Source organism: Cephus cinctus, unplaced genomic scaffold (genome assembly GCF_000341935.2).
Source record: "Cephus cinctus unplaced genomic scaffold, Ccin1 Ccin1_scaffold0132, whole genome shotgun sequence".
Lineage (NCBI taxonomy): Eukaryota > Metazoa > Arthropoda > Insecta > Hymenoptera > Cephidae > Cephus > Cephus cinctus.
Genome location: NW_014332865.1, coordinates 1499407 through 1525858, shown reverse-complemented (window position 1 = coordinate 1525858; position 26452 = coordinate 1499407). Strand labels below are relative to the sequence as shown.

The following is a 26452-nucleotide window of genomic DNA, read 5'->3' as shown; positions in this document are numbered from 1 at the left end:
TACAGCATTGGCTCGTTGTAGCGTTACAAAATGAAGAGTCCACTGTGCTATTTCTTCGTGTACGCAACGCTTTTCTTCAGGATACATTCTCATATGGATTATCGAAACTGATAGCGATTGGCCAAATCTACAAGACGTGAGGCGCTAAACAAACATTAAAAAGTTATCCAATACGAAAGAACATACAATGTACGTTCAATGGTCAAATATGGCGAGTCATTAATCGACAGTGCGAAATATCGTTCGCGAAACTTCGCAAATTTCTCAAGGTTCTTTACCAGGCGATCTCTTCCATTTGACAGATCACCAAAATCGAATAACAATAGGGCTGAGAGCAAGGGCTCTTGAGCCATGAAGAGAGTGATTATTTTCGTCAATGGCACCGATGTAAACGGCAAGGTGATACTTCAAAGTCTTTAAAATAATTTGCAAACTCTTTTAGAGTAGTAAGTAGTTTCACTTCTGCTAGAAGTTAATACAGTTATTGTTGGCTTGTCACGTCGATCCATCGACTGACGAGGTGCCTATCTGCTTTACAGATTACGACTGCGCAGTTGATGTCAATGACGTTATTTGACTTTGTTTACTGTAAAGCTTGAATTCAAAATGTCGCGGGATTCATTGTTGGAACGATTTCTAGGATGCGTTTGATTCAAAATTTAAGATTATGGAACACCTTGTTTAATGTTAAAGAACGGGGGATTATGGGACATTGTCGCGAAAAATGGTTTAAGAATTATTTTTAAATTAATTTTCTGTAAACCTTTCTAAGAGTTAGTGTGGAAATGGTAAATGTACATGATCATAATGTTGTTATATTTACAAAAAAGAAGTGAGATATGATAGATCAATTATTTGTGCAGGTATTTATGGTGACGCATTCTGTCGGGGAATTGTTGATGGCAGCCGGTTTGAAATTTGAAATGACGGCGAGAAGACTTTTTACACCGCAGGGTGGTGAGATAGATGATATTAAATTAATTAGGTATGCTTATTATTCGGATTCTGTTTTAATATCATATTACTATTACAATCGTTGGAACCTGTTCTGGTTCTAAGTAAAATGTTCTGTTTGGTTCACTGTTGAAGTTGTGGGTAAAGGGGATGTATGCTAATTTTTGTTTAGGGATGATGATATTTTGTATGTATCGAGTGGGGAGGACTTTGTTCATAAAAGTAAAAGCATTGAAGTCAATAATGCTGAAAGAGATTCTGACTGGATCACACTAAATGTGGGTGGAAAATGTTTCATTACAACTCGGAGTACTCTTACAAACAAGGAACCCATGAGTATGCTAGCAAGGTACTATTACAATTATAAGGTTGAAGGTTTTTTTAACAATTAGATGGTATAGAGAAATAGTTCAGGAAAATTGTATTTTTTTTTTTAAAGAATGTTTACGTGGAGTGAAGATTCCGAATGGAAAATACAGCCAAGTAAACAAGATCACACTGGAGCATTTCTAATAGATAGAAGTCCAATGTACTTTGAACCTTTGCTAAATTATTTAAGGCACGGACAATTGATTCTTGACACCAATCTCAATGCAGCAGGTGAGGTAGTTAAATAAATGTTATTATTTATCCTATGAAATATATCCAGAATGTATTGAATTATTTTATTCATCTTCATCTTACACAATTACATTTCTTCTCTGCATTCATACAAAATGGATATTAGTGTGGTAACTAAAATATGTTTTTTCGAATAGAATCATTTTTGCAATGCATACCAAATATAGTTTGACGAGAAACGTGTTTTCGTTTCCTATCGCGATTTGTTGGTTTTCTTCGAGAGGCATAAATTACTTGAGGTGCTTTACTACCAATATTCATTATTGCAGTTGGAAATATATGAGTTATATTCTGTCCTTGACAGTCTCTTCTATTGTATTGAAAAATTGCATGTGTTTCCTTGTTTAGCTGGAAAGTGTTTTATTGATTTAAATATATATATAATTATTATAGTGATTCAGAAAATTGTAAAATCATTTTATAGACCATTATGGGGTGTACGATGCAACTTTTATTTAACTGATTATTTTTTAATAAATTTTGACACTGACCAATTCAATATCAGAACTGCTGCTAATCATCACACTCTCATTGATATCCAAATCTTTTCTTAAACTGTTCTTATTTTTATTCCGAAAGAGGAAATTGTTTCTTTGAGCAATGATATCCATTTGTTGTTGATGACTATGTTTGATAATACTTCTGTCCCAATTCGAAGTTCTTGTTAATAGTGATTGCATTTCCTTATCAATCTTCTCCACTTTTTCCTTTTAATTTGTTTGAATAATTTTTGTATTTAAATAACTTATTTCACAAATATTAAGATAATGTATAAAACACATGAAGCAATTACATTTCTTTTGACATACAGAGCAATGCTGGGGTTAATTATAGGTTGAACAGTTCTAGCTCCTATCATATTTAAACAGTTATTTATGATATTCCGCAATTTTATGCGTTCTTCTAATAATTCTGTAACGTCACTGATAACTATGGTTGGTTCTGTGATAACACCTATGTCGCAGGAATAACTTGTATGTTCATTCGTTTTTTCTATTATCCCCATTATGTATTTTCTTAATTGAATCAAATTTTGTGATCTTGTTCCATTAAATAAAAGGATACATGTTTATCGATTATTCAGCTTTATCAAATAATGTTTGGATATAATTGAATTTTGTAATGACATATACTTGAATTCGGCTATAATAAAAAGGATCGAGTCTGTCAAGTACATATCAGTACAAGGTATTACGTTCGAAAAAAAGATTAGACGCTCGAATTGAAAGATGACGGCGTGGCAATTGCGTCATGTGTTCCAGGAGTTTTGGAAGAAGCTCGTTTTTATAGAATAGAAGGTGCTATTGGCATTTTGGAAACTATGGTATCGCGACAGGGAACCAGGGATAAAGGAATGGCACCGTTAACGCGTCGCGACGTCCTCAAAGCAATCCTTTCGACGTCCACAAATTCTGAACTTCGTTTTCAAGGGGTCAATCTGGCGGGAGCTGACTTATCGCGACTCGATTTGCGAAACATCAATTTCAAGGTATTGATAAGTTTTACAAAACTTACGTTATACTGATTGAATATAGAAAAAGGAACTTTTTAAATATTTTACGATTTCAGGATAGATAAAATATTCTAATTCAATTAATTAATTTGTTTGTAAGAATCGTAATGGAGTGTTGTACGTTGAACATCTACATCATCTTATAAGATGAACAGTTCTAGCTGTAATTGTCCGATGTATCAGTCTGATGATATCCCTCGAGTCAAATAAATAATAATTCGTATCAATGTCCCATTGCCAATTTACGAACCACAATTAACGAACGTTTCGTAGCAGGAAATTCGATCGTATCGACCGGATACGGGATTGGATCCAGTATTTGAGATATCGAAGGAGATGTGCATTGGGGATCTTCAAATAGGGTATAAGATTATACAGTGTCTGAATAATATTTCTTGAAAGTCATCGACAAACGATCGAACTCTGTCAACGTTGGGCAAGTACCTAACGAACCATTTCAGACCAGGAAATTTGATCTTGGCTGAAAGGAAATGGTGTCAGAGGTTGGCGTTTCATTGAAGGTCTCCCGTAGCTACAGTAGCCAAATGGATTTATTTGAGATGCGTTAACCTTTACTGAAGACTATGCACAATACTTTGAATCGTTACAAAGACGATTCTCTTTGCTGATTTCCTTTCTTCGTTTCTAAAACTTGCTTGTCGTCTTCATTTAAGAGAAAAATAGGAAAAGACCTCGTTGAAGTTCGGAGCGATCCTAGAATTCATTTCTTTCTTCTTCTTTGAAATCAACTTAAAAGCATTCAGTACAGTTTCATGCGATAGTAGTGCGTTATTTAAAAGTTTTTATATTTTCTAAATTAAATATTTATTTTGCAATATCTTTAGACTAAAGAAGTTAAAGTCACACGAAACATCTTATTTTTTTTTTTTAATTTATTATCTGTAGTATAAGTTTCTGTTTTTATGTTCATTCATACCGACGCTAAAGTCTACTGAAATATTGAGTTCACCCAGTATCTCCTGGAAACTGTGTACTAAGATATTTTTAGCAGAAACGGTTTAGTTAAGCTGTGTCAACAAAATGTATCATTCAGGAGTCCGCTATAGTTCTGCATAAGAGGCATCCTTAAAATATCTCTATAACTGGTACGATCAAGTATTCTGCCCTATTTGAGACATCCGTCGAGCTGTTGACATGAGAATATTTGAAATTTTTCTTATTCATTTGTTGAGGATGTTCATAAGATAAAGATGTAATACATTTGTCAATATGGGATTTCCATCCCCTTGAGACTTTTGTTTCTCGTTTGCTTTCAAGGAGTTTGTTGGAAAGTTCGAGAAATTCTGAATTCCTCTCTCGAAGGGAATAGCCCGTTAGTAGTTTAAGGGCAGCAGGTACGTATCAAGCATAAGAGGCCTCAGGGTGTAATTTCTCATTGTAGGATAAAGTTAATACTATTTTGTCAGAAAGTCATCAGACAAAGGCAATCTAACTTTTGACACCTTTATCAAATGACGAAGTTGCTTTTACTATATTTTTCATGCAAATATACTTGAACATTGAGTAACATAAAATATTGTAACGCGCTAAAAAATTATCGTATATCACGTTACTACTTGACAAGCACGCTCGCAATTTATTGCCTGATTTGACAGTATTCACGAATTCGCCGATTAAATATGCTTTTATCCCATAAACAATATTCTCACATGAAGTCTTCTCCAAAACATGTAGTTATCAGATAACTTGTTAATAATACAATAATTTTCTTTAAATTATCAAAATAGTAATAAAAATATTTATGGTCAATACCATCCTAGTATTACATTTTTTATTGTATGTGTTAATAGAGTCAATTATGGACAATATACATCCCATGGGATTTAACAGTTTAGAGAAGCTTTAATCATTCATTCGTTAGATCACGTATGTAAACGGTATCCAATCAATGGTATCCTTATTAATGATGGATCAAAGCCGATCCTCTAGTGAATCAAGTCGACTTATCGACTGAATTAGGGGATTGCCCTTTACCCTGCTCCGGGACCCGGGACTAAGCCATTATTTAGGTGGGCTAACATATTATCCAGTAGGATAAGCAAAATGCTTCACGTACCACACCCATCACAGATCCGTGCACACGGAATGTACGAAATCGTCGTTTACCACATGGGGTGACCCAGTGAATTTTAAAATGACCAACCCTACTTATCCTTTCTGACATAATGTCGATAAAACATCGCAGCTGTCCTTAAGCTGATTATCGATGTGCTTCTATCACTTTACTTGACAAAGCCTAACCATTACCTAAACGATGCCATACAGGAAGATACAAAAGTGGTTTCTTAATTGGCCCACTTTCCACTTTTTTCCAATTCACAACCTCAAAATGTGAATACTTTGGTGAACGGAGGAAGTGAGTATCATTATCGTGAAAACCACTTCTGAATCTTTCCGTACAATATTTTCGTTTAATTGGCGATAAACGAAAATTTTGGTAACTATAAGTAGGATTGTACTTTTTTATAATCTACTTCAGCAGGTTTTGATATTTATATGAATGTTTCTTCATTGGTTTTAATTCATTTAATAGTTTGAATCTTCTTTTTTGTTCGAATATAGTATGCCAATCTACGCGGTTGTCGATTGGTCGGTGCAAACTTGTCAAAATGCTGCTTGGAACGTGCGGATTTATCTTGCGCAAATCTTGAGGGCGCACAGCTGATCTGCGTGAAGATGCTGTGTGCCAATCTCGAGGCTGCCAATCTACGCTCCTGTAACTTCCAGGATCCACTCGGTTTGCCTGCTATAATGGAAGGGGTTAACTTGAAAGGTGCCAATCTCGAAGGCAGCAATATGTCTTCCGTGAATCTTCGTGTGGCTACTTTAAAGAATGCTATACTGAAGAACTGCGATCTTAGATCGGCTGTTCTAGCCGGAGCAGATCTTGAGGTAGGTCACAAAGAACTTTTTATTTATTTATTTAATAGAGAGAGTAACGGTGTTTCTCATTACTTTGATTTTGCAGTGCTGCGATCTATCCGGATCTGATCTTCATGAAGCAAATTTACGGGGTGCCAATCTCAAAGACACAACCTTTGAGTTGATGCTGACGCCACTTCACATGTCCCAGACTGTACGATGATAATAAATGAAAAGATACGTATCCCAGAGGAAGCGTAGCAACGGTCCTGAAGGGTATGCAGATCCATACAAATCCTACACTACATTCTATCCTGTCACACATTTTTTTTTGAACAATTTTCCAAACACCTCTAACGGATTTGCAGTTTCAATCACGAGGATTTACTGTAACGAAATATTCCTTTTGGATGAGAATATTCACGTATATAATAAATCCTTCATAGATGTATATTATAATAGCTATAACGCCATTACAAAGCTGCGTTAAACCCTCATTAATCCCTTAATAATGTGTTTTCGGGTATTTGTGAATCAGCAACTATAAATTTTCCATGCTTTGACTTGTAACCTGTGTAAAATCAGACAGGTATTGATTTACTTACAAGGTCCTTTCCCTCGTGTTGGATTTTACAAACGAGAAGTTGCAGTTGATGTTTGAAAACATTAATAATTCTCTAAGAGGCTTCGTAAAAGTTACCTTGTACATTTTTATGTCAACTAAATATTCTCATGAGGATTTAGGTAGCATTACTGACTTCATACTCTACTCGACAAGTCACAGACACATCATTTTATCGTGTCATTTATCGCGATACGAAAGTTTCCCGCAGTTCCTACCCTCTGAATAATTTATCATCAAGTAATCTCGAAGGAAAGCCTCCTACCAAGATGCAGGAAGCAGCAGCTTCTGTGAACTGTTCTGTGGGATCAGAGGGAGAGAGTCGGGAAAAGCATCGAGGGAGTGAAGAATCTTAGGACAAGGAACACTTGCGACGTCCTTCCGGTTCATTTTCTCTCGTCGAAATGTAAAGGAGAGCGAAGGAGAAGAGAAATTCGGCGGAGCCATTCAATGCAGACTGAATACGAGGCGCAGCGACTAAATCTCTTTGCAGCGTCATCACTTTTTACAAAATGTTGGGGGAATGAATTCTTCACCGTTTACATTGACTAAACTTGTGCTCCGGCATAAAGATACTACAAGGGTGAACATAATTCGAAACCCTTAGCTTCATAGCCTCATGTTTACCACGATGCTTAACACCCCTTAATGCAGTCATTAACATAGTATGTTTATCCCAGGCGATTATATCCCGCATGACGCCATTGAAATTTCACGTAGTACTGGCTTTCCAAAATGTACTACACATAAGATTCGTTCGTTTCATGCTTCATAACAGAAATTGTACTTCAACAAAATAAAATTTCAATATCTCCAAGTATATTTATAAAATATAAATAGAATACGAATATTACAGTTGATGCTACTTCAATATTACTCATCAAACAATACGTAACAGTTATAAACCTACAATGTTAAAATATGACAATCCCTGACATAATAGTTATAAAACACCTGATTTACATGACCTGATCTATATTCTTGAGTGTGATATTGTAATATTACAGATAACCTAATTGTTACTTATTGCTCGCTGATTATCATTTACATAGTAAACTAAAGTAAGTAAATTAATCGCCAGTTCACACCTTATTATTGAAATAGGAGTGTTTAGCGATACTAGAAATTATAATATCAGTCAGTTGTTTTAACCAATTTGTTACTATAGTACTTTTCAATGTATGAAACTGGTATATATATAGTACTGACAAAAATTCTATGGTATAACTTATCACCCTTGGCTAAGGAAAATATAGGGTAATATATACGTACATGTTGGAATCGGCCGTAACGTAAATATTACGTGGCAGCCCGGGGCGTTCTTGATTGCTGTCAACCTCGACGTAAGATGAAGTAGAAGTCAGCCTAAAACTTACCCCAGGCTATGCGTTATATTTTGACATTGCCTCAATAGGGTATGTATAAAGAAGGAGGTAGCAACTGTATCCTAATGTAGCTCTCATAGCTCTCTTAGTTCTCAATTTTCAGTTCTGCTGGTGGCTTCGTATGAGCGACGTGCTGTAATATTCGTTGAGGAAAGCCTGAGGCTTGCAAGCTCTATACTTTATTGTCAATACCAGAAAACAAGCTATTTTTTTTTATTTTGTGTTGTAAAATCTCATTCAGAAAATGCGTTGCGCGGATGTCGTCCGATTTAACTCGGCGTTCTAATAATTATTCTAACTGTCGTAACTCGCTGACTGAAACACTCGCGAAATTGAATTTACTTGGGTAGATGCGAATCCTGTCTAGGCCCCTTAACTTTAAATATATATATATATATATATGTACGTGTAAATACGCAGACGTCGTTGTTTCTCCGTTTGTACGTAGAATTGTCTCTCTCATTGCAAGTAGTTTTAGCCTAATTGCATTTGCTTAACTCTACAATCTCCTTTTGATATTAGGTGTCGAGCTATCTGTGAGAAATTAGTCAATAGTCATCGATTTACTACAGGGATGCTGTGTATGATTTAGAAAATGTTGTATATAGTCATTTGGATAAGTTTGAAGGCAGTTATGATTAGTAGTCCGAATTTAAGAAATAAGATTCTATCGTTTGGCTAATTACTATCCTTAATGAGTTTTGATTATTTATTACATACTCGTAAATGCTTCGAGTCTTATGAAACAGCCTTGGGTATAGTGGGAGAGGTCGACTCGTAAAATGATTTCCAATTTTCTTCACGCTTGAGTGAACTGGCACAATGGGGTTGAGGGCAAATTTTATCCAGAAGAAAAATGTTCGCGACGACCATACTCGTAGGACGTCTTCGTCTAGGAAAATGTAAGTATCCTCTGAATTTTCAAGGAGACGGATTAAAGCTTAGCAAATAAACTTTTCTGTTCCTTTTGCAGAAGCGCAATTAGCAAGGGGCTATATTCCTTTTTCGATTGGCTGAAGCAGTACCCTCGCTGCTAATTTGCTCCTAAGGGTATTTGTCAACTTTAATCCTTGTAATTAAAAATTCACCCTTCACTATATTCGGATTAAAGGAACACTCGACTATGGAAGAGTTTACTGTGCAATCAAAAGTTCTTTAACGTTCATCAACACTTTTGGTCAGTCTAAAATTTTTATATATCAGACAAATTTCCACCAATTACACCTCATTCGTGTATTCATAGAGGTATCCTACCATATCAGAGCTAATTTCATGTAAAAATATGTACAGGAAATATATTGCAGTGCTTTATGTTTTCATTGTTTACTGTTAAAAAGTTCATCGTTGTTCAGGATTTCTTCCTAAATGCTACATTATTTTCAACATCCTCCAGTCTACCTGTTCAGAATAGGTTGAACTTTTTTTTTAAGTTCATATTTCAATGATGAAATTTCTTTGATGTGAAATTGCTTTGACTCCCAAAGGAATAGGGTTGCTAACCATTTTAGCTACTAGTCCAAGGTACGACTTAATTGTAGCAGAGGCTATATACATATATATATATGTATATTATATATTCTAGGGTGGAGATACTCAACTCAGTATTCGGAGGACCATTGTATAATTGTCATTATGCAAATTCGCTGTGACAATAGCGAAAATTAGCAGAGTCGAGTACGATGACGTTAAGTCAGTTATGATTTTCGAGATTTTTCAATGTAAAATCAATATTACGCTAAAAATATTAACTGCGTCCCACTAACAATCTAAAGTGTGAACTATGGTTTAGTCTTTCGCGTCACTCTTGAAATTTCACAGTAATTCGCAAGGACCCTTTTGTCAAGTATAACATAGGCGTCGGGCAGTTGAGATCCTCTGCCGTAGAGTATACTAAATTGGAGACTATATTGTGCCGCACGAAATTGCATAGGTACACTAAATAGTGGCACTTTAGCACGACCTTCCGTTAATAAGCTGCTCGGAGCGATGCCGCCAAAAAAAGGTTTAAAGTCGAGAGATTTATAAAAATCGATATCCGCGATCGAGAGAATCACTCGACATTAATTATTATTGGCGATAGCGTTGTAATTTAATGAAAAGAAAAAAGGAATGTGATTCATGTAACTTTTTTGCACTCACAAACCGTCTCCCTTTTAGCAGAAAGAATTTCCTCTCGTTGGATTTGCGGTATCCTTTTATCTCTTGGGAATACGGTGGCGTGAGTTCCTTTCCACAGATACGTAAGGTGGAGTCTCAAATTCGCGAAGGGATTTCAGGACGATGAGAAAAAGTAAATACTCGTCCCAGTATCAGCCAGGCGGAGATGCCCGTTACTCCTTCTGCTCAACGAGACTTCTTTAAAGAGAAAGACTGAGAGGAAGATAGTAAAGGACGAGAGAGAAGAAACGAGATAGAGAAATGGAAGAAAAAAAAATATCTTAATCCGACCAAGGTAGAATTTGCATAACGTCGAGACCGTAGCTGGCGCATTTTTCTACGAGTAATCCTACGTTATCGCTGGTAAGGTTTTTTCCTTAATTGGAAATTATTTCTTTCAATATAAAGTAAACGAAAGTGGACTTACTTGGTTTCAGAGCGAACCGGAATTCCCGTTTCTTCAAGAATGGAAAAAGCACCTATCAACTCCCGGAGGACCTCACCTTCCATTTCTGCTTTCTTCCTCGCTCTTCCATCTCACCTCTACAGGATATTTCGTTTCTACTTTGCATGAGAAAAGGTTGCTCAACTTTTCGCTGGGGTATAGCGCCATTTGCATTAATTTGTAGTGTAATTCGGTTAGGAACCTGAGAGTAGGCGCTTGGTGCTGTCTACTTCACGTTTCTATTGAACGAATCCAAGTCCAAGGCTTTCTTTACCCTCGTGCAATTTCAACGTTTACCCTCGTCAGTTGGTATGACTTTATCTGCGATTTTTACCAAGGACGAGAAAATTGATATGAGGAAAAATTCAAACAAATAATATTCCTTGAATTAAGTTTTAGGATAGAATCGTCTGAGAAGGAAGGATATAGAAATTTGGGAAAATAAAATTGGACAATTTTTTTCAGTCTACTATCTAGTGTTCCCGGTCGAGGCCGTGAAGCTTCCTCTAGCTAGTTAGAGCCAGACCTTGGTTGCAATCTTATCTCAAGGTACATGTAAGCATGTAAGCGTGTAAGCCTGCTGCAAACACCCGCAAAGTAGTGTAGCCAAAGATGCAGGCGGGTACAAGTGGTCACGTACGGGCTTTGTCAGACAGGTCGTATCTCTCTGAAGGATCTAGCCTCTAAAACTGTACTAGCACTTGGTTTGGTGATTGTAAAGCTTAAAAGATACATGAAAGGGGAATTCAAGCGTGTGAGCACGTGATATTGGAGCTTTAATGAAATTTCGACGTTACCCGAAAAGAGCTTTTGAACAGGTTTTATGAATTTATACATTCCCTCTTTTTCCACATTATGTCCATGTCTCCTTTCATTCGCGCTAGATACGGTTTTTTTTTTTTTTTTTTTTTTTTTTTTTTTTTTTTTTTTTTTTTTTTTTTTTTTTTTTTTTTTTTTTTTTTTTTTTTTTTTTTTTTTTTTTTTTTTTTTTTTTTTTTTTTTTTTTTTTTTTTTTTTTTTTTTTTTTTTTTTTTTTTTTTTTTTTTTTTTTTTTTTTTTTTTTTTTTTTTTTTTTTTTTTTTTTTTTTTTTTTTTATATTGACATCCCTCGACTCTGGAAAGTTCACGCTTGAATTTGCGCAATCGTGAAAGCCTCGGTCCTAATAAAGCTTCCGAGGCTGAGCTTCCGCTCGACTTAACGCGGTCGCTCTGCGATATTGATAATTAAAAGCTCTAATGAATCCGTGACCGACGACTAACGCTTACTTTTTATTTTGTAATCTTCTCTTTTGACATCTTCCGCTCTCTGTTCAAAGGGCAAATGACTCTCAATTCAAAGGACTGATACGCCAATGAAATTAGGATGTTTGCAGCGTTCTACCGTTACGTTACAACGCTTTATTCAGCGACCAAGTTCGATTATGCGAGAAAGGGTGAATTCGTCGAGACTATCTCATCGCTGAAAATTATAGAAGAGGAAATGAATTGGCAGAAGTTCTTTCCAAGTCAAAAGAATTGGCATTGGCGTCGTACCCTCAATGGATAATTAGGACTTTTGTTCAAGCTCCAATCGACGCTATGAACCAGGAAGACGAATTGATTTTTCAACGAGGGAACAGCTCCAATGAGAATTTACTATTCTCTGAGTGGGTACTCCAAGTCTAGTACTATTCGATATTATCAAATACCTATCTCACGGTTGTATGCTGATATGATACCTATTTCCATTTAAATCCTACAAATCTGCATGTGCAGTTTGCAAAAGTGCTGCGCATCGTATGGCTCCTCTATAAAGCATTTACTCTGGCGTCGCGGCGCACCTGTAATCCGTCAAGGGATTTGCGTCACAGATTTCACTGGGGATACCGAATGGTTCTGTCACATCTGCTATATTTTTTATCCGATGTTCACTCGATTCTCTAACTGCAATCCGTAGTCAGTATGGGAATAATTGAATTTCTGCCGAAAAAAAAACTTGCACTGGATAATGTATTCGCTCGGCCGGGAGCAGCTACGATATTTCTCAATTGGTAATTAAACGATTTAATTAACCCACGAAAGGACCAACTCATAATTTATTAAGTTAACTCGCCATCCAGCCACGTGCAAAGCGTTAAATTGCTCGTTAATAAACGGTGCCGGTTTTTGTCCTCGGATTAAGCACAAAGCTCACGTTAAGTCTTGCGGATTCGGCAATTTGGGGAATTTTACTCGTTCTCATTAAAGATAATCGTTAGAAACAGGAGTATCTCGCGAAATATTAATGCTTACTCAATTTTTTATTTTTTTTTCCCATGGCCTTAACAGCATACAAAATGTTTACTTATATGGAAACAAGATTTAAAATTTATTGATAATCTGTTGCTGAAAATACGTCTTAATTGTTCATATTGGCTGTTCCATTGAACCGAGTCACGCGGTATAACCAGATAGGTGGGCTCATCACAGCCCATTAGCAGTGTGGTCTATGTTATGGGTATAGCCTGTTGGAGAATTGATTACCGAGAATCGATTTCGCATCCAAGCCGCATCACGTTTCTCCGCTCCTTCATCATTTTGTACATCCTCGTGGAACTTCTGGTGTAAACCAGCGAATTAACTCTTGGTGCTAGAGTGCACTCGCTCGTTACCTAAGTTATTCAGCCAGTCTTAAGAAAATATGACGTGCATTAAGTGGAATATAAGTTAGGATATTCTCTTGAGTTAAAAATGAAATAGCGATAGAGCGGATATGTGTCTGGAGGGAGTATGACTCCTGAAATAGCTTCTATGAATAAGTCAAAGGATACTCAACCACATGGAGCAGGACACGTGTAGCTAATCGATTAGTCATTAACTACAATTCATGTGTAAATAATGAGTCTTTGTATCTGGGTAATTTATTCAATGAAATATAATGAACTTTTATCCATTGATAAATAAATTCAATCTACGTTATAACGAATACAAAACTTAATTCGCTTCCTTAGTATTTATAATTCTGTAAGATTATTTCAATAAGTGGAGGATCAAGGATTGGATCATTAAATTTAGCAAACTAAACCCTCTAGAGGGTTAGCTGGGTCAAGTGAAAAAGTAACCTTAAGGGTGGTGATCCATACTATTACTATTTGATACTTGTCTATTTATTCATAGTTTTCACTACGTATTCATAACTCATGTGAGCCTTGGCTTAGAGGATTAAGAAAAGAGAATTATTTTTTCTCACTTTATTTTTATAGGTATTTAACTGATTTTGGTCGGTTTGTCAAAATGATCTCTGATTAGTCGACTATGCCGAATGAAAAGCATTGGTGCTCCTATAAGGATGAATGGCTGATGGGTTTTTTCCCCTCTTTACTGTAATATATGTATAAATATAGTCTAATTCTCGTATTTCAGTCAACCGAATTCGTTGGCACCTCGATCGAGATAAATGCGTGGTAGTTGAAAGGGGCGTCCTAACGTTTGCGAATGCTGCTGAATTCCATTGGGGTTTCAGCTTCAGATTTACACGAGGGACCCATCAGACCTAATGGTCTTTGGCGAAAATTCACGTTATTTATTACCATCCCTTTTAGACATTGAATCGTTCCCATCTGACCTCCATATTCTTAGGTTCATTAAAAATCCAATGCGACTTTTAGGAGTTTATGGAGATTGATTTTTTTTTATTTATTCACTGTCATACGTTATTTTTAATTTATAAATAACTCTGTCCTTATTCTTATGTATCTATTACGAGGAAAGGAAAACATGTGATAGAGCATAGAGTATTCCGCATTATTTATGATATTTTTGAATTTTTATCGTTGTCGAATGCCAAAGAGAACTGTGCGGCTTTCGTTAGATAGAGCAGGAATCTAAGAATGGAATTTCTCTGCGAGTATGTCTATGTATTATGTCTTGAATATATTGAGATATATATATATATATATTTGTCTGTCAGAGTGCTGTGGGAAAGTTGAAATTTATAAGATATAGGCACTCTTTCTTTTTCATGGATTTATACTCACGATCGAATGGCAATAACGATAGATTTTAGTATCCTCTTCCTTGCGGATTCTATCGGCAATGGAATTACATTAAATTGGAATGAGATTCGTATATGGACCGTTTTATTCACTCGATATAGAGATACATGGTTGACAAAATGGTCGTGTAGAAATTTTAAGAAAAATCATACTGTGTTGTATACGAAAAATTTGGTATTCAATTTTATACCCTACTTTTCAGGAATAAGGAATTAATAATGGCAAATTTTACATTTTTCTCTTTTCGAGCTTTCGTTCCGGAATTTATCAATTACGAAAATTATAATAAAATATCTCTTTGTGCGCATTCGAGCGATTCAGCATTTTTGTAGATTTGTAAAGTAAAATATGTACGAATATAGCCAAAAATTGTCGTGGACCAAGAAAAAGAAACTGTGTCCAATTACTTTAACGAATACGAATTCTATCTAGCAAAGCAATAAATCAATACTGGCCCAGCGAGAGTTAAAAAAATTAAAATTGAAAAGACCGAGTAAAAACTTAGTCATGGTAAAATTTGCAGAAAACCCATCAAGATCCGAACCAAAAAAAGTCGACCCATCTTATGAGTAACAAGTCAGACAATTTGAACTTCAGTCTCCTTTACCCCTAATTTAATCTAATATTAAGGTTACATTCCACATGGTGAATATACACAGATCTGATATGAGAATTGAAGGAATTACGAGGCGATAGAAATACGTAGAAAGGTAATCCCATAGATATACAGAAGCCATTATGGCCGATGAAGCAAATTGGAAGAAGAAAAAGAAGTAGCAATAAAAAAAAAACAGAAAGTAAGATAAAGAAACTTATAACCATAGTATACGTAGCATTGCTGCATTATATCTATATATACTACAATGCTACGTGTATCTATATACCCATACAAATGACTAAGATTTTTCCATGGATCAATAAGCGGATGCTGCGTATTTGAACTTTTCATCATAAACCATAATAACCACCACAACTTTTCTAGTTAATTAAAAAAGAATGCCGCACGACGTCTCACCCGTTGGGATCAGCTGCTTGTACCATTTCTATCTAGAGTTTTATTTTTCATGAAATTTCCCCCATAAGAGTAACTTTCGCGATTCTGGTCACGATATCTCTTGACATACCCCATAACCTAACCCATGACCCTCAGCGCCACGTGAGACGCGTTTTACTAGTCCCGTACGAAAACCTACCCACATTCGTTCCAGCATCAAAATTCTTTCGTCACTCTCGCTCACCAATTGTTTTTCTGTTTCTCTTGTCAAAAGGAATAAAATGCAAGACAAAAGTTACAATGACTACATACATGCGAGTTTGCAATAACAATCGTAATATTGAGGATGCTGATATACATAAGTTCGACAGGAAACTTCGATAGACGATACAAACTATATACAGATGTATACAAGGTTATTGTGTAGAAATGTACTATCCGAAGCTATGTTCGGGTGGTCGGTTCATGCTAAATAATTGCGGGGGTGGGGGTACACGTATATTATATATTTTTTTATTTATGAACATTTTTCAGATGGAGTGGTCATATACCATAGAGTTTTTCGCCCGGTTAAGACGAACAAGGGTGCTTCCGATTATATATGAGAAAATTCAACCAAGCTCTTACGTGGCTCTTATGCTAAGAGCCTTCTTGGTCCTGACCAGTCGTGAGGTAGTTTATCCTGACTGTCCCTTAAGGGGTATTCACACGGTACTTTTCACTGTATCAGGGGATATCACTGGCTTTTATATTTCACCGAGAGTAGAAAGAATGCAGACATTAAGGGTATACAAAATAATGAAATTTTGCTGCATCCCTTCGTGCTTGCAGCCTCTGTACATTTTTACTTTACTCTATATCTGTATGTAAGTGAACATCGAGGATGCGTCTATGTACGCACATTGGAAAAAATTATGATACCATTACTTTCACGTAATACTGCCCCTAGTAATTATTGCGAATAATCAGGGCAATGAAGTATTATTATTGCGCGGATCATTTCTCACTGAACTTCACTATTTTTATTTTAAGTCAGCCCCAATCAGAGCCTTTTCTTATTTCAAAGGGAGTCACACTTCCTGGGGTTCATTCCGTTACTGTCGTTTAATGAAAACGAACCCGTGGTACAAAACAAAGATTGGTTAATTATGCGAATGAGTGTCCCTCTTGCAAATAATTAGGTGAAATTAGAGCGCGTTTAATTGGCATAAGAATTCAAAGACATTGAAAAGTGTAGGACGATGAGAGGGATGTCGGTCAGAATCTCCAGGCAGTACGTGCCTACGCGAGGGACAGTGTCACAGGATAAAAATAATATTGTAATGCAGAAGAAACCATAAAGGGGAAGATGGTATAAGAAGGGAAAAATGGTTGCGTAGAGAAAATTTTCTCTCTCTCTCTCTCTCTCTCTCTCTCTCTCTCTCTCGCTCTTTCTCTTTACTAAATTTCTCACTCTCTCCATCTCCCTCTGGGGTGCAATTCAAAGAATAAATATCCTGTCGGAAATGGAAAGTTAACGGTCTTACTTCTGAAATGTATAAGGAAGTGGAAGGCCTGATGGCCCTTTCGTGATATCCCAGGACAGTTAGTGATAACAGGTGATAAATCAAAAATGCTTAAACTTCTGGTAACCATTGAAAATTCTACATTATAATCACCCATAACCTTTCGTACCGATATATTCGTCATGGTAGAAACATTTTTTTTCCTTATCATTGATAACTCGCGAAAATCATCCTATCACAATAATCAGATCTGACAGCTGTCAGGGGATAACTAAAGTTAAATGTCATTTGGCAAGATTGTATTGTTGAAAGGTAAACATGACAAAATCAGTCACGGTAGTAAAGTCAATCCTAGGAAGGGATGCTATATCCTTTAACTGTCTAATTATTGAGAACGAGAATACGTCTGTCTCTCTCTTATGCGCGTGAACGCACATAAGAGTGTCTCTCTCGCACTCGCGGCAGCTATAGAAAACTTGTGGCAATAGTGGTGATTTTGTAAATACATCGATAAACGTTATTCTCTGATTTACTTGTTCCGCCGGGCGATGTAACAATTTTGTTTTTATTTCGTTTTCCAGATTTCCATATTTTACACGAGAGTGCGCTTAATAAGGGAAAAGCTAACTATGTTGCAGTATGTGTTTACAAGGATGATCGAGATTTTTTTTATTAACAAACACAGAGACTGCCATGCTGCATTAATAAATGTTTGCGTGACATTGAATGTGGGCGTCCAATTATTATTTTTTTTTTTTTTTCGTAACGCCTGGAATAAATTGACGTTCCCTCGGCTGCAGGATTTCCACAACCCCATTCGTGTACCCATTTCAAAACGGTGCCGTTAATTCTAATGGCGACAAGTAAACATCGATTGAATTGTCAAATGATTCCCTTAGTTGCGTCGAAATAAAAAAAAAAAGAAACGAATGAAAATCATTTAGGATTTTCTTACCCCGTAGTATACGATTTATCATTAGGCGAATTTAGAAATTCAAAAATTTGCGTAAAATTTCCAACGGTCAAAATACGAATAAATAGTGAAAAAATAAAGAGTGCTCGATTCGCAAATTTCACTCAAGGTGAATTTTCGAGGATATTCCAGGGGCTACGTGCCGGGTATACGTCACGTAATTTGCACATGGATAAATTCGCGAAACTTTTGTGAAATAATGGCGTCCGCAGAACGACTACTAGTGCTACAATACGAACCTGAAATCTCGTGACAAGAGCTCGTCAGCAACCGGTACCCTGCCTGAATGCTCGTACTGACAATTTGATTTAGCTATAGATATAATATAATATAGGATTATATTATAACAAGTATACCGTTACCGTCATTTTTATTCTGACGTAACTATCGATTCAATGCGATAGTTACAACTGGCCGTAGGCATATGATATTTACAGAGTATATCAGTTAGTATAATCATAAAAACGCTATATATCATATTATATCATAGCGAAATGTGTATCGAACTAGACATTTCTGTCGATTCGACGAAAGCTATGGGCGAAATTATAACTGTCGACAAGATAGACATTAAAGGACATCGAAATTATAAGGTAATAGGAATATAAGATATGAGATATTCACCGTATCAAGTAAATTTCCTCACCCAATATTTCGTATGAATAACCAATTGATATGCAAAGATAAAAAATGAATTTTATTAATTAAAAAAAAAAATTATATTTTGACTATAGAAAAATAGTCTTTGTATCTGTGCGCGTAGCAGAAGATTGATACACGCGATGAAAATGTCATTAGAGGTTATGAAATATTAAAAAAAAATTTATTCTCTAATCTCATTCCCACCTTGTTTGCTTTTTCGTTGTTTCATTTGCTTCTTAATCAAGTATTCCCAAAAGCGTTCGGAGAGTTCAAGAAACGTGGCGTCTGCTGTGTCAGGGTGTGGCAAACAGCTGTTCGTCCTTGAAATTTTGCAAAAACCAACTGGCACAGCCCTGTCGTAACAGTCTCAGTAACCTCGTGACGGTATGGGAAAACTTTGTGGAAACTCCGATAGCAGCTACTACGTCGTTCAGTAATGCCAGCCAGTTTGAAACTGTTACCAGGGACCATAGTATATAGGAGAAGGCGTTACTGTGGAATAATGACGTTAGTTCTCCGTGTAAACCATTGAGTTCGTTCGCGGTTCGCCAATGCGTTCGTTATGGAAATCGTTCGAGTTTCCGACAAACTCTGTTAGCCTTTTTAACTTTTGGCTTTGTTTAAGCTTTACATTTATGTTTGAGGTATAGAAGTTCCTTTTAGGAGAGAAAAAGCTGTCGTGAACATAAAGATTATTTAACAGCACCTGTACTTATAGCAAGCTTGTATAACTGTATATGCTTCGTTATGAGAATATCGTCGCGTAATAAATAAATGATAAGATAAAATAAAAATAATAAATAAATAAAGAGAAAAATAAATATATCATGAAATTCAGGGTGGTAAGAAAGTTTGAGGAGAGGGATTATTTAATTCGGCTGTTTTAATTATAGCGAGATTGCGATCCAGGGGTTGCTTCAAAAGTCGTAGTTTTCCTCGCTAGCTGGTATGTTCAGTTCGGTCGTAGATGGGGTGGTTCGCGGTAGTCGGGAAAGAGGGTTAGATTCAACGGGAGCAGTAGTATCTCCGCGGGCACCAGCAACGCCACCACGCAGCTTGCAAGCTCCGTGTCGGATCGCAAGTTACATCAGAGCTAGGAAGTTGGTTGAGGGATGTTAAGTTACGTGTGGATTTTCGTAAATTGTTTTAGAAAATTCTGAAAGGTTCTCGTTACACGTTTTTGTGCAATTGTATATACAAGTTCTTAATGCCCGGGAGAAAGAAGTGAATGAGAATAAAAAGAGAGATAATATTAAAAGCGTCCGTAAACTATAAGAAAAAAAGAAAATAAATTAAATAAACATTCCTACTTCAACTTCAAGTCAACGACGTGCGTAAAGAAAAGTGAAGATCGAATGAATTTTAGGGGTTAAAATTGATAGCTGAAATGGGGCATCAATAATTTCTCGTTCAAAGATGCAAGAATGGTACTGATACTGAATGCTGACAGCTAGAATGGATTTCTTGAGTGATTCTGGAAATTTTTTAAATTTCCCTCGCTTCGGCAGGGTTTTAATTTTCCGGCCTTTTTATTGAAACATCCAAGCTGTTACGAAAGGAGCGAATGACATTTCGCAAAAGGTTAATCCGAGAATGAGAATATCGATTCGAAATCGTGGGTTCGTGTGTTGCTGGACTTTCGGGCTTTGCTGAGTCACGAGAGTCGAAAATTGCTGACTGGAGGCACGTTTTTTTTTTCTTTTCATTTTTTTCGTACAAGTAAATCGTTCGGGACAATGTGACTGGTACAGTGAGCTACTTTTGTATACGTGAAAGGGATAGTTTATTATTATTAGATAGTTGATGTTTCCATTGAAAGTTCCAATTTGACAATCCTTGCGAAAAGTAAGATTGGATAATAAGGAAGTGACTTTTACTTAACGATGTACAAGAAGTAAGAGCCCTTGGAGCTGCACTCCGCAAGAGACGATATTTCTATAAAAATGATACCCTAGATAGAAAAGTGATCTTTTGCTTTTTTCCCTATTTTTATTTTCTAATAAAAAGTAAACAAAGTAAAATTATTCAATATATATCTTACAGTTTAATAATAAACAGTGCAATGATTTATAAATAAATGGATTTTTTTTTCACTATGTATGAACTTGGAGGTAATTCTTAATCAGAAACTACAGCGGATCCGTGTGCTAGTGTTAATTGAAAAAGTTTTTGAGCCACTCTGACACTACAGATGTTAAGTAATTAGCGAAATCTCGTGATAATACACGTAACAACATTGTGTAACAAATGGTTAGTCGTGAAATTTTGCGTGAAGATTCTGACTGTCAGATTAATGAAAACACTCTTTAATCGCAAGAACGACATCACGCTTGTACGATAAAGGTAGGTTATCTCTTTAACCAAGCCTTTTTCATTTTGCTCACCTCTATTTTCGCTTCGTCCTAGGGGTTGGAAAAATAGTTTATCCCTACGTCCTGTCGTTGGATCTGTAATCAAATTTGTTTCACGGCCATTTTGCGATCTGCGACAAGAAAAAAAAAAAGACAAAAGCTTCTATAAAGTTACAGGGCTGGACAGCCAGACAGACAACGAGAATGATGCAGGTGGCATTAAAGATGAAATATAATCTTTGAATTAAATATTATGATTTTCTCATGATAAATTACATGCGTTAATCATCCGCTCTTTATGGAATAAATTGAGGACAGTGAAAAATCTGATTTATCCGGATAAGATTCAAATTTCATTTACGTCATGAGCCTCTATCTCTTCTTATCACATACGTTATTTATCTCATAAGGGAATTCGATACGAAATTTAATGTTACAAATTTTTATCTCACGTGACCTCAACTATCATCGTTTAACCTAAACTACTTTTTTTTATGAGTTTTCAATTTTTATACAAGTTTCCATAAAACGTCTGATTATCCTCTTCGATTTTAATGTTCCAAACGGCCAACAAATATACAGGCTCCAAAGCTTATACGTCAAAATTTTTGAATTGGTCCAGATATAAATTCCCCCCCCCCTCCTCCAAAAATGGATTCAAGGGTCAATCAATCGCCTACAACTTTTCCAATAATATGTTAACCTCCGTATAAACAAGGTTAACTGATACTAATTCTACTCCATTAGACGTACGAGCCTAAGTTACGGAGCACATGTGGTAAATTTAACAGGTGGGAGATGAGACCAAGGTTTAATAGGACACGATTAATCTTCATCTGTCTCACAAGATACATGGGTTAATTTAACAACTTCTTGGTCAAGATAATCGAATGATATTTTATTATCCCTAAAATTGATATTCATTCGACATGTCAATTTTTTTTTAATAAATGACTTTTTATAATTAGCTGTCACTTTTTTAATAGTCTTACACCAATATTACCTAATTACTCGAAATTAAATTACGTACATAAGTTAATAGTGATTCTATGTGGCAAAGCATTCGAATGACAAAAATTCGCTAAACCATAGTTCAAATAGAAAAAAAAAAGCGTGGTGGAATTGTCCAATTTATTAACGCGGCCCATTGTCGTCGAACGTACAAAATTTAACGTGCCCCACATTCGTTATAGGTCGCACAGGCGATTTACTACCAAGAATGGAGGCTGATATCTTGCAAATTTCTCTGGGAATTCGCAAACTGGCAATTTTCGCGTTATTCCTAGGAATTGCGTTATTTTCCGTTTACGTGTTCGTTACTTGATTTTTGTATACATACATATAGAGCATATACGTGTGATGGAACAATAAGTATATATCCACCTATACGCATACATCGCAAAAAGCGCAATGACTATTTTATGCTAAAACCCAAGGAAGGATACTCTCAGTTTTTCGATGATACACATAAACCAATCTTTTCTTACACGAAAAAGCCCTTTGGCGAAATTCACATTCGTATGAAAAGTATATGAGGATAAAGGGATCCAATCAGACATACACATCGTCGATAAGGATACACCCTTCGGTATACCGAGTAAAATTCAGACGGAATGTATATATATATACTTTATGATATTTATATGATATATATATATGATATATAGGTATTATATTTGTTACATAAATATAAATACCCATTAAAGCATAAGAGAATTCTTTTTATTTATAAAGTATCAAGCGACGGTGGTCCATGCTTATTTAGTTTATAACGTACAATGGCGCTGTTATTGTTTCTCTTTGATTCATAAAAATGTAATATTGCCTTCCGTATATAAAAGGTATTTTTTTACTATTATTTGTGTCATCTGTGATATAGTGTGTTGTGTACGACTGGTCAAATTTTATGATGTATACTGTTATATGTGGGAATGTGTTTTAGTTTTCCCAAGTCCTCTGGGGGTCGTTGCCGAGTTATAAGCCGAATATTCTGGCGCGTCTTACCCTTCCGGAGTTCAAGTTGGATGGGAGTGAGATATTGCTGGGAAGATTTTCATTGGCGGAAGGTACCCCGGAATTGGGGTAGCAGTAATATTGGGGCATCTGGCATTTATATGGTCTTTGGTATCTTATTATGGAATTCTATCATCGGTTTATCTTTCATCTTTTATTAATTTGTTTTTACATTTATATACCGAATTTCGTATATATTCGCTGATTTAAATGTATCATAAATATATTCAGCCTATATTTCATTAACGTATTAAAATTTTTGCAATTTGCTTAATAGGCATATCTGATATCTGGGTTCAGGGGGATGAAAGTCCTCTGAAATTTGATTGAAATCTGGTATCATCAGGGCAATAGCGTCGCGACGTCTATGTAAAGGTAGGTTGGTAGAAAATTTTTCATGGGAGTCGAAGGGATGGTTTTGAAAAAGAATGGGGGACGTTTAATGAAATTTTTGTTTAGGGACTTGACTCGAAAAGGGTTAACGAGGATATCGTACTCGTCATTACGTTTGTTTTAAACTTTTTTTCATTAACTTCCAGGGTGTCGAGACGCTCCCTTAATTCCTTCTTTTCCCGTTTACTTTTCAACTTTGCTTCTATCAATTGGTTTGAGATGAGGGATCGAATCGAAAAATGATTTTACAAGCTTGGATGATCGAGATTGACTTACGGGAAGTGTCGTGGGTTTCAGTAAGGTATTTATGAAAGTGATTATATTTTTTGTAATTATCAACCCTTTATTTATGTTTTCAAAATATTTTCATCATTACGTTTATTTTTCGCTTAAAAAAATTTGTTTAAAAATCAACGAATATTATTTTCGAAACATCTGTCGCACGCTATTCCATTTATTCATTTGCTGTTTTCAATTTGTAATCCAATAATTCTCATCACTGGATACGCCGTATCAAGATACAAAAATAAATTTTATATTTCTACAATTTCTAATTTACCGTCACCCTAGCATCAGGGGTAATACAATTTTCTTTTTTTCTTTTTATACATATCTAACACTCCGGAAACATCCTCATCCCCGTCATAGCCATTCTCCACAAGGAAAATGTCCTGGTTTCACTCCCTCCTTGCCCCCCTTTATCGAGAGAGAAAACTCTTTGATTGGTTGTCCCAAGATTTTCCTCCTCCCTTCGTTCATTCACATTTGATCCTTGAAGAAGATGCAGAAAAATTAGAGAGAGAATACTTGATCCAGCATCCAGTGAAATTTCTTATTATCGTACGACAAATCGAAATCTGCCTAATAGCTATATAGCTATATAGCGGATATATTCTTATTATGGGACCTGATTTTCCATTATGATGATTGAAACACGGTTCCTTTCACTATGAAACAATGTAATTCCTATTTTATAAAGTATCCTATCGTTTTTCCGCGAAATGAGAAAATTCACCATTTCCAGATTCGCCGTTTTTCTCTTAAAGTAAAATTAATATTCGATGTGCAGGTCCCAGGCTCTCTTGTGGCTATTCCTGTTACCTACTGTCTTCCCGTTCGCAGTGTCCGTCATCCCTTAAATACTTGGACAGTCAATTCCTGAAGCTCAGCACGTTGACGATCAGCAGGTACCCCCTTCGCAAGACCACGTGCGCTATATCCACTTCCCTGCATTCCACAACCAGCACCCACTAACTTATGTATCTCCATCTTCAGTGCTTTACTTTGTTTCCCAGCCATAACCAGACTCTCTTCCCTTTTTAATTAAGACATAAGGACGAGTCGTGCTCTAATTCAACAACCTACAACACGTGCCTCTTTTCACCATCTTGTATCAATAATCAGTATATTTAATTTTCACGTTGAAGTCACTTTATTTATTTATCAGTTTATTCTTACTTTCTGGGAAACTCTATCTAATATAGTTAAATGTTACGGTAATAAAAGCAGTACAATGACGAGCAATCAGGCTGGACCGAATAGCAGAGTAAAATCAATGTAATTGTCGTTATTTATATCGAGACACGTATGACCAATTAGTGTAGCATTCATTCAACCTCATTGAAATTTATTCGCGTTTGTTGATTGTCAGTGCGAAAACCAAATAGCTGCGAGCGATGTAAAGATTACGTGTGGATAATATAGTGCATGTATCTCGCTCAACATGATTCGTGCATTTACGATATTATCATTTAACCCAAAAAAATGCTTAATTAACCACACAAATAGTTGTATATGTTATTATCACTGATTAATTCAACATACAAATTAAAAGTGTATGAAGTGTCTATGAATCATTGAAATTCTTGTTATCTCAATATCATCTTATCTTATATACTTTTAAAAATGCATAATACATCAATAGGGTGACATACAAGTATTAAGAAGTATCAAAAATCGTGTATCTGAGTACTGTAACGTAATTCTTTAACTTATGACCCGACACCGATATCAAAACATACGAGAAGGACTATCTTCGAGAACCAACCTACGTTACCTGCGGCCGTCCGCCCGTCGTTCGTGCATCCGCAAGCCAGGCGGGCGCCAGCCAATTCATTTTTCACCGAGAACTGACGAGCCGGTATAAACTGGGAGTTGGGATGGAACAGGCCCAACTCCACCAAGAACGAGAGCTCTGACGGAACCTATCAGAAGAGGCGATAGCTTAACGGATCCTGTCGATTTTTGGGGACGCGTAAAATCGAGAAACGCAACCGTAGGTGCTGATCTTTGGGGTCGCGTAAAATCAGCAAACGCAACTGGATACACGAACGGGAGCGGACGGTTACGGAAATGCACGGCCGCTCAGGCTGCTAGGTTTGAGGTAGAGAGGGTCGGAGTAAGAGTCTGGCAAATAGTGCGAGAGACAAAGAGCAACGAACCGAGAACGTAGCAGAACGAATCGGAGCTGTAAAATCGAAATCCCTTCACCAATCAATAAATTGGGAGACTCACCGGAGCTGGGGCAGCTAATCCGTGGAGGCCGAGAACTGCATCCAAAGGACACTCTGGTGGACACTGCAGTAAAGCACAGCACTACACCTCCGGAACACTCACAGGAATCCATAGAATTGCCTGGATATCGCGAGAACAACGCGAGAACTGTACGAACCGAGAACTTGCTATACCGTAGCGAAACACGGCAAGAAAAACTATCAACAGATAGCACGGGAGCACGAGCCAGCCCGTGACACCTCGGTCGGTGCCCCGAGACAGACTGCTTTAAAGCAGTCGATTGACAATAACCAAATCCGAGAACTAATCATTCTGATTGGTCGACAGCCTTATAACCGATAACTCTTCCATCTCCTTTGAGTCGTCCCTTTAAACCAAACCGAGAGCGTTCCTTAACGAATCGGTACGTAACTTCTGGAGACCCTCCACGGCCGCTTCTCCAGGGCATCGGGTGACAGCTGGGCACCACATCCT

General features: G+C 36.5%; 3 protein-coding genes across 7 annotated transcripts in view; 2 read left to right on the top strand and 1 right to left on the bottom strand.

Annotated features, from left to right (window-relative positions):
• Window positions 1-44: 44 nt before the first annotated feature.
• On the top strand, window positions 45-7430 carry LOC107263095 (BTB/POZ domain-containing protein KCTD9). Of its 4 annotated transcripts, none has more exons than XM_025080459.1 (8): window positions 51-189; window positions 303-399; window positions 864-985; window positions 1127-1303; window positions 1394-1554; window positions 2838-3064; window positions 5672-6001; window positions 6078-7430. In XM_025080459.1, the coding sequence occupies exons 2-8, from the start codon at window positions 352-354 to the stop codon at window positions 6192-6194; spliced, it is 1182 nt and encodes a 393-aa protein (XP_024936227.1). In that variant the 5' UTR covers window positions 51-189; window positions 303-351; the 3' UTR covers window positions 6195-7430. The 4 variants fall into 4 exon arrangements, with proteins under 4 accessions (XP_024936228.1, XP_024936227.1, XP_015585420.1 ...); XM_015729934.2 differs by having other exon boundaries at window positions 78-211; XM_015729936.2 differs by lacking the exon at window positions 51-189 and adding an exon at window positions 540-788 and having other exon boundaries at window positions 266-399.
• On the bottom strand, window positions 1574-2827 carry LOC107263099. Of its 2 annotated transcripts, XM_025080465.1 has the most exons (4): window positions 2641-2827; window positions 2369-2517; window positions 2067-2282; window positions 1574-1923 (listed from the first exon to the last, which is right to left on the bottom strand). In XM_025080465.1, exons 2-4 carry the CDS (start codon window positions 2432-2434, stop codon window positions 1690-1692), a joined length of 516 nt encoding a protein of 171 aa, XP_024936233.1. In that variant the 5' UTR covers window positions 2435-2517; window positions 2641-2827; the 3' UTR covers window positions 1574-1689. The 2 variants fall into 2 exon arrangements, with proteins under 2 accessions (XP_024936233.1, XP_024936232.1); XM_025080464.1 differs by having other exon boundaries at window positions 2369-2827.
• Window positions 7431-19748: 12318 nt separating the features above from the next.
• LOC107263155 (octopamine receptor beta-2R) overlaps window positions 19749-26452 on the top strand; it is a 101811-nt gene continuing 95107 nt past the window's right edge. Inside the window, exon 1 of the mRNA XM_015730068.2 lies at window positions 19749-21050. The gene's annotated coding sequence lies outside the window, so the exon portion shown is untranslated. The remainder of the gene's footprint in view (window positions 21051-26452) is intronic.

Excerpts from the sequence above, each read along its gene's own strand:
- LOC107263099 (XM_025080464.1), bottom strand. The coding sequence starts at position 2,581 with ATGGGGATAATAGAAAAAACGAATGAACATACAAGTTATTCCTGCGAC. Across the intron at positions 2,283-2,368 it reads CTCTGTATGTCAAAAGAAAT|GAAAAAGTGGAGAAGATTGA; the intron begins GTAATTGCTTCA and ends ACAAATTAAAAG. Across the intron at positions 1,924-2,066 it reads GCAGTTCTGATATTGAATTG|CTAAACAAGGAAACACATGC; the intron begins GTCAGTGTCAAA and ends AACACTTTCCAG.
- LOC107263095 (XM_025080459.1), top strand. The coding sequence starts at position 352 with ATGAAGAGAGTGATTATTTTCGTCAATGGCACCGATGTAAACGGCAAG. Across the intron at positions 1,304-1,393 it reads CCCATGAGTATGCTAGCAAG|AATGTTTACGTGGAGTGAAG; the intron begins GTACTATTACAA and ends TTTTTTTTAAAG. Across the intron at positions 1,555-2,837 it reads CACCAATCTCAATGCAGCAG|GAGTTTTGGAAGAAGCTCGT; the intron begins GTGAGGTAGTTA and ends CATGTGTTCCAG.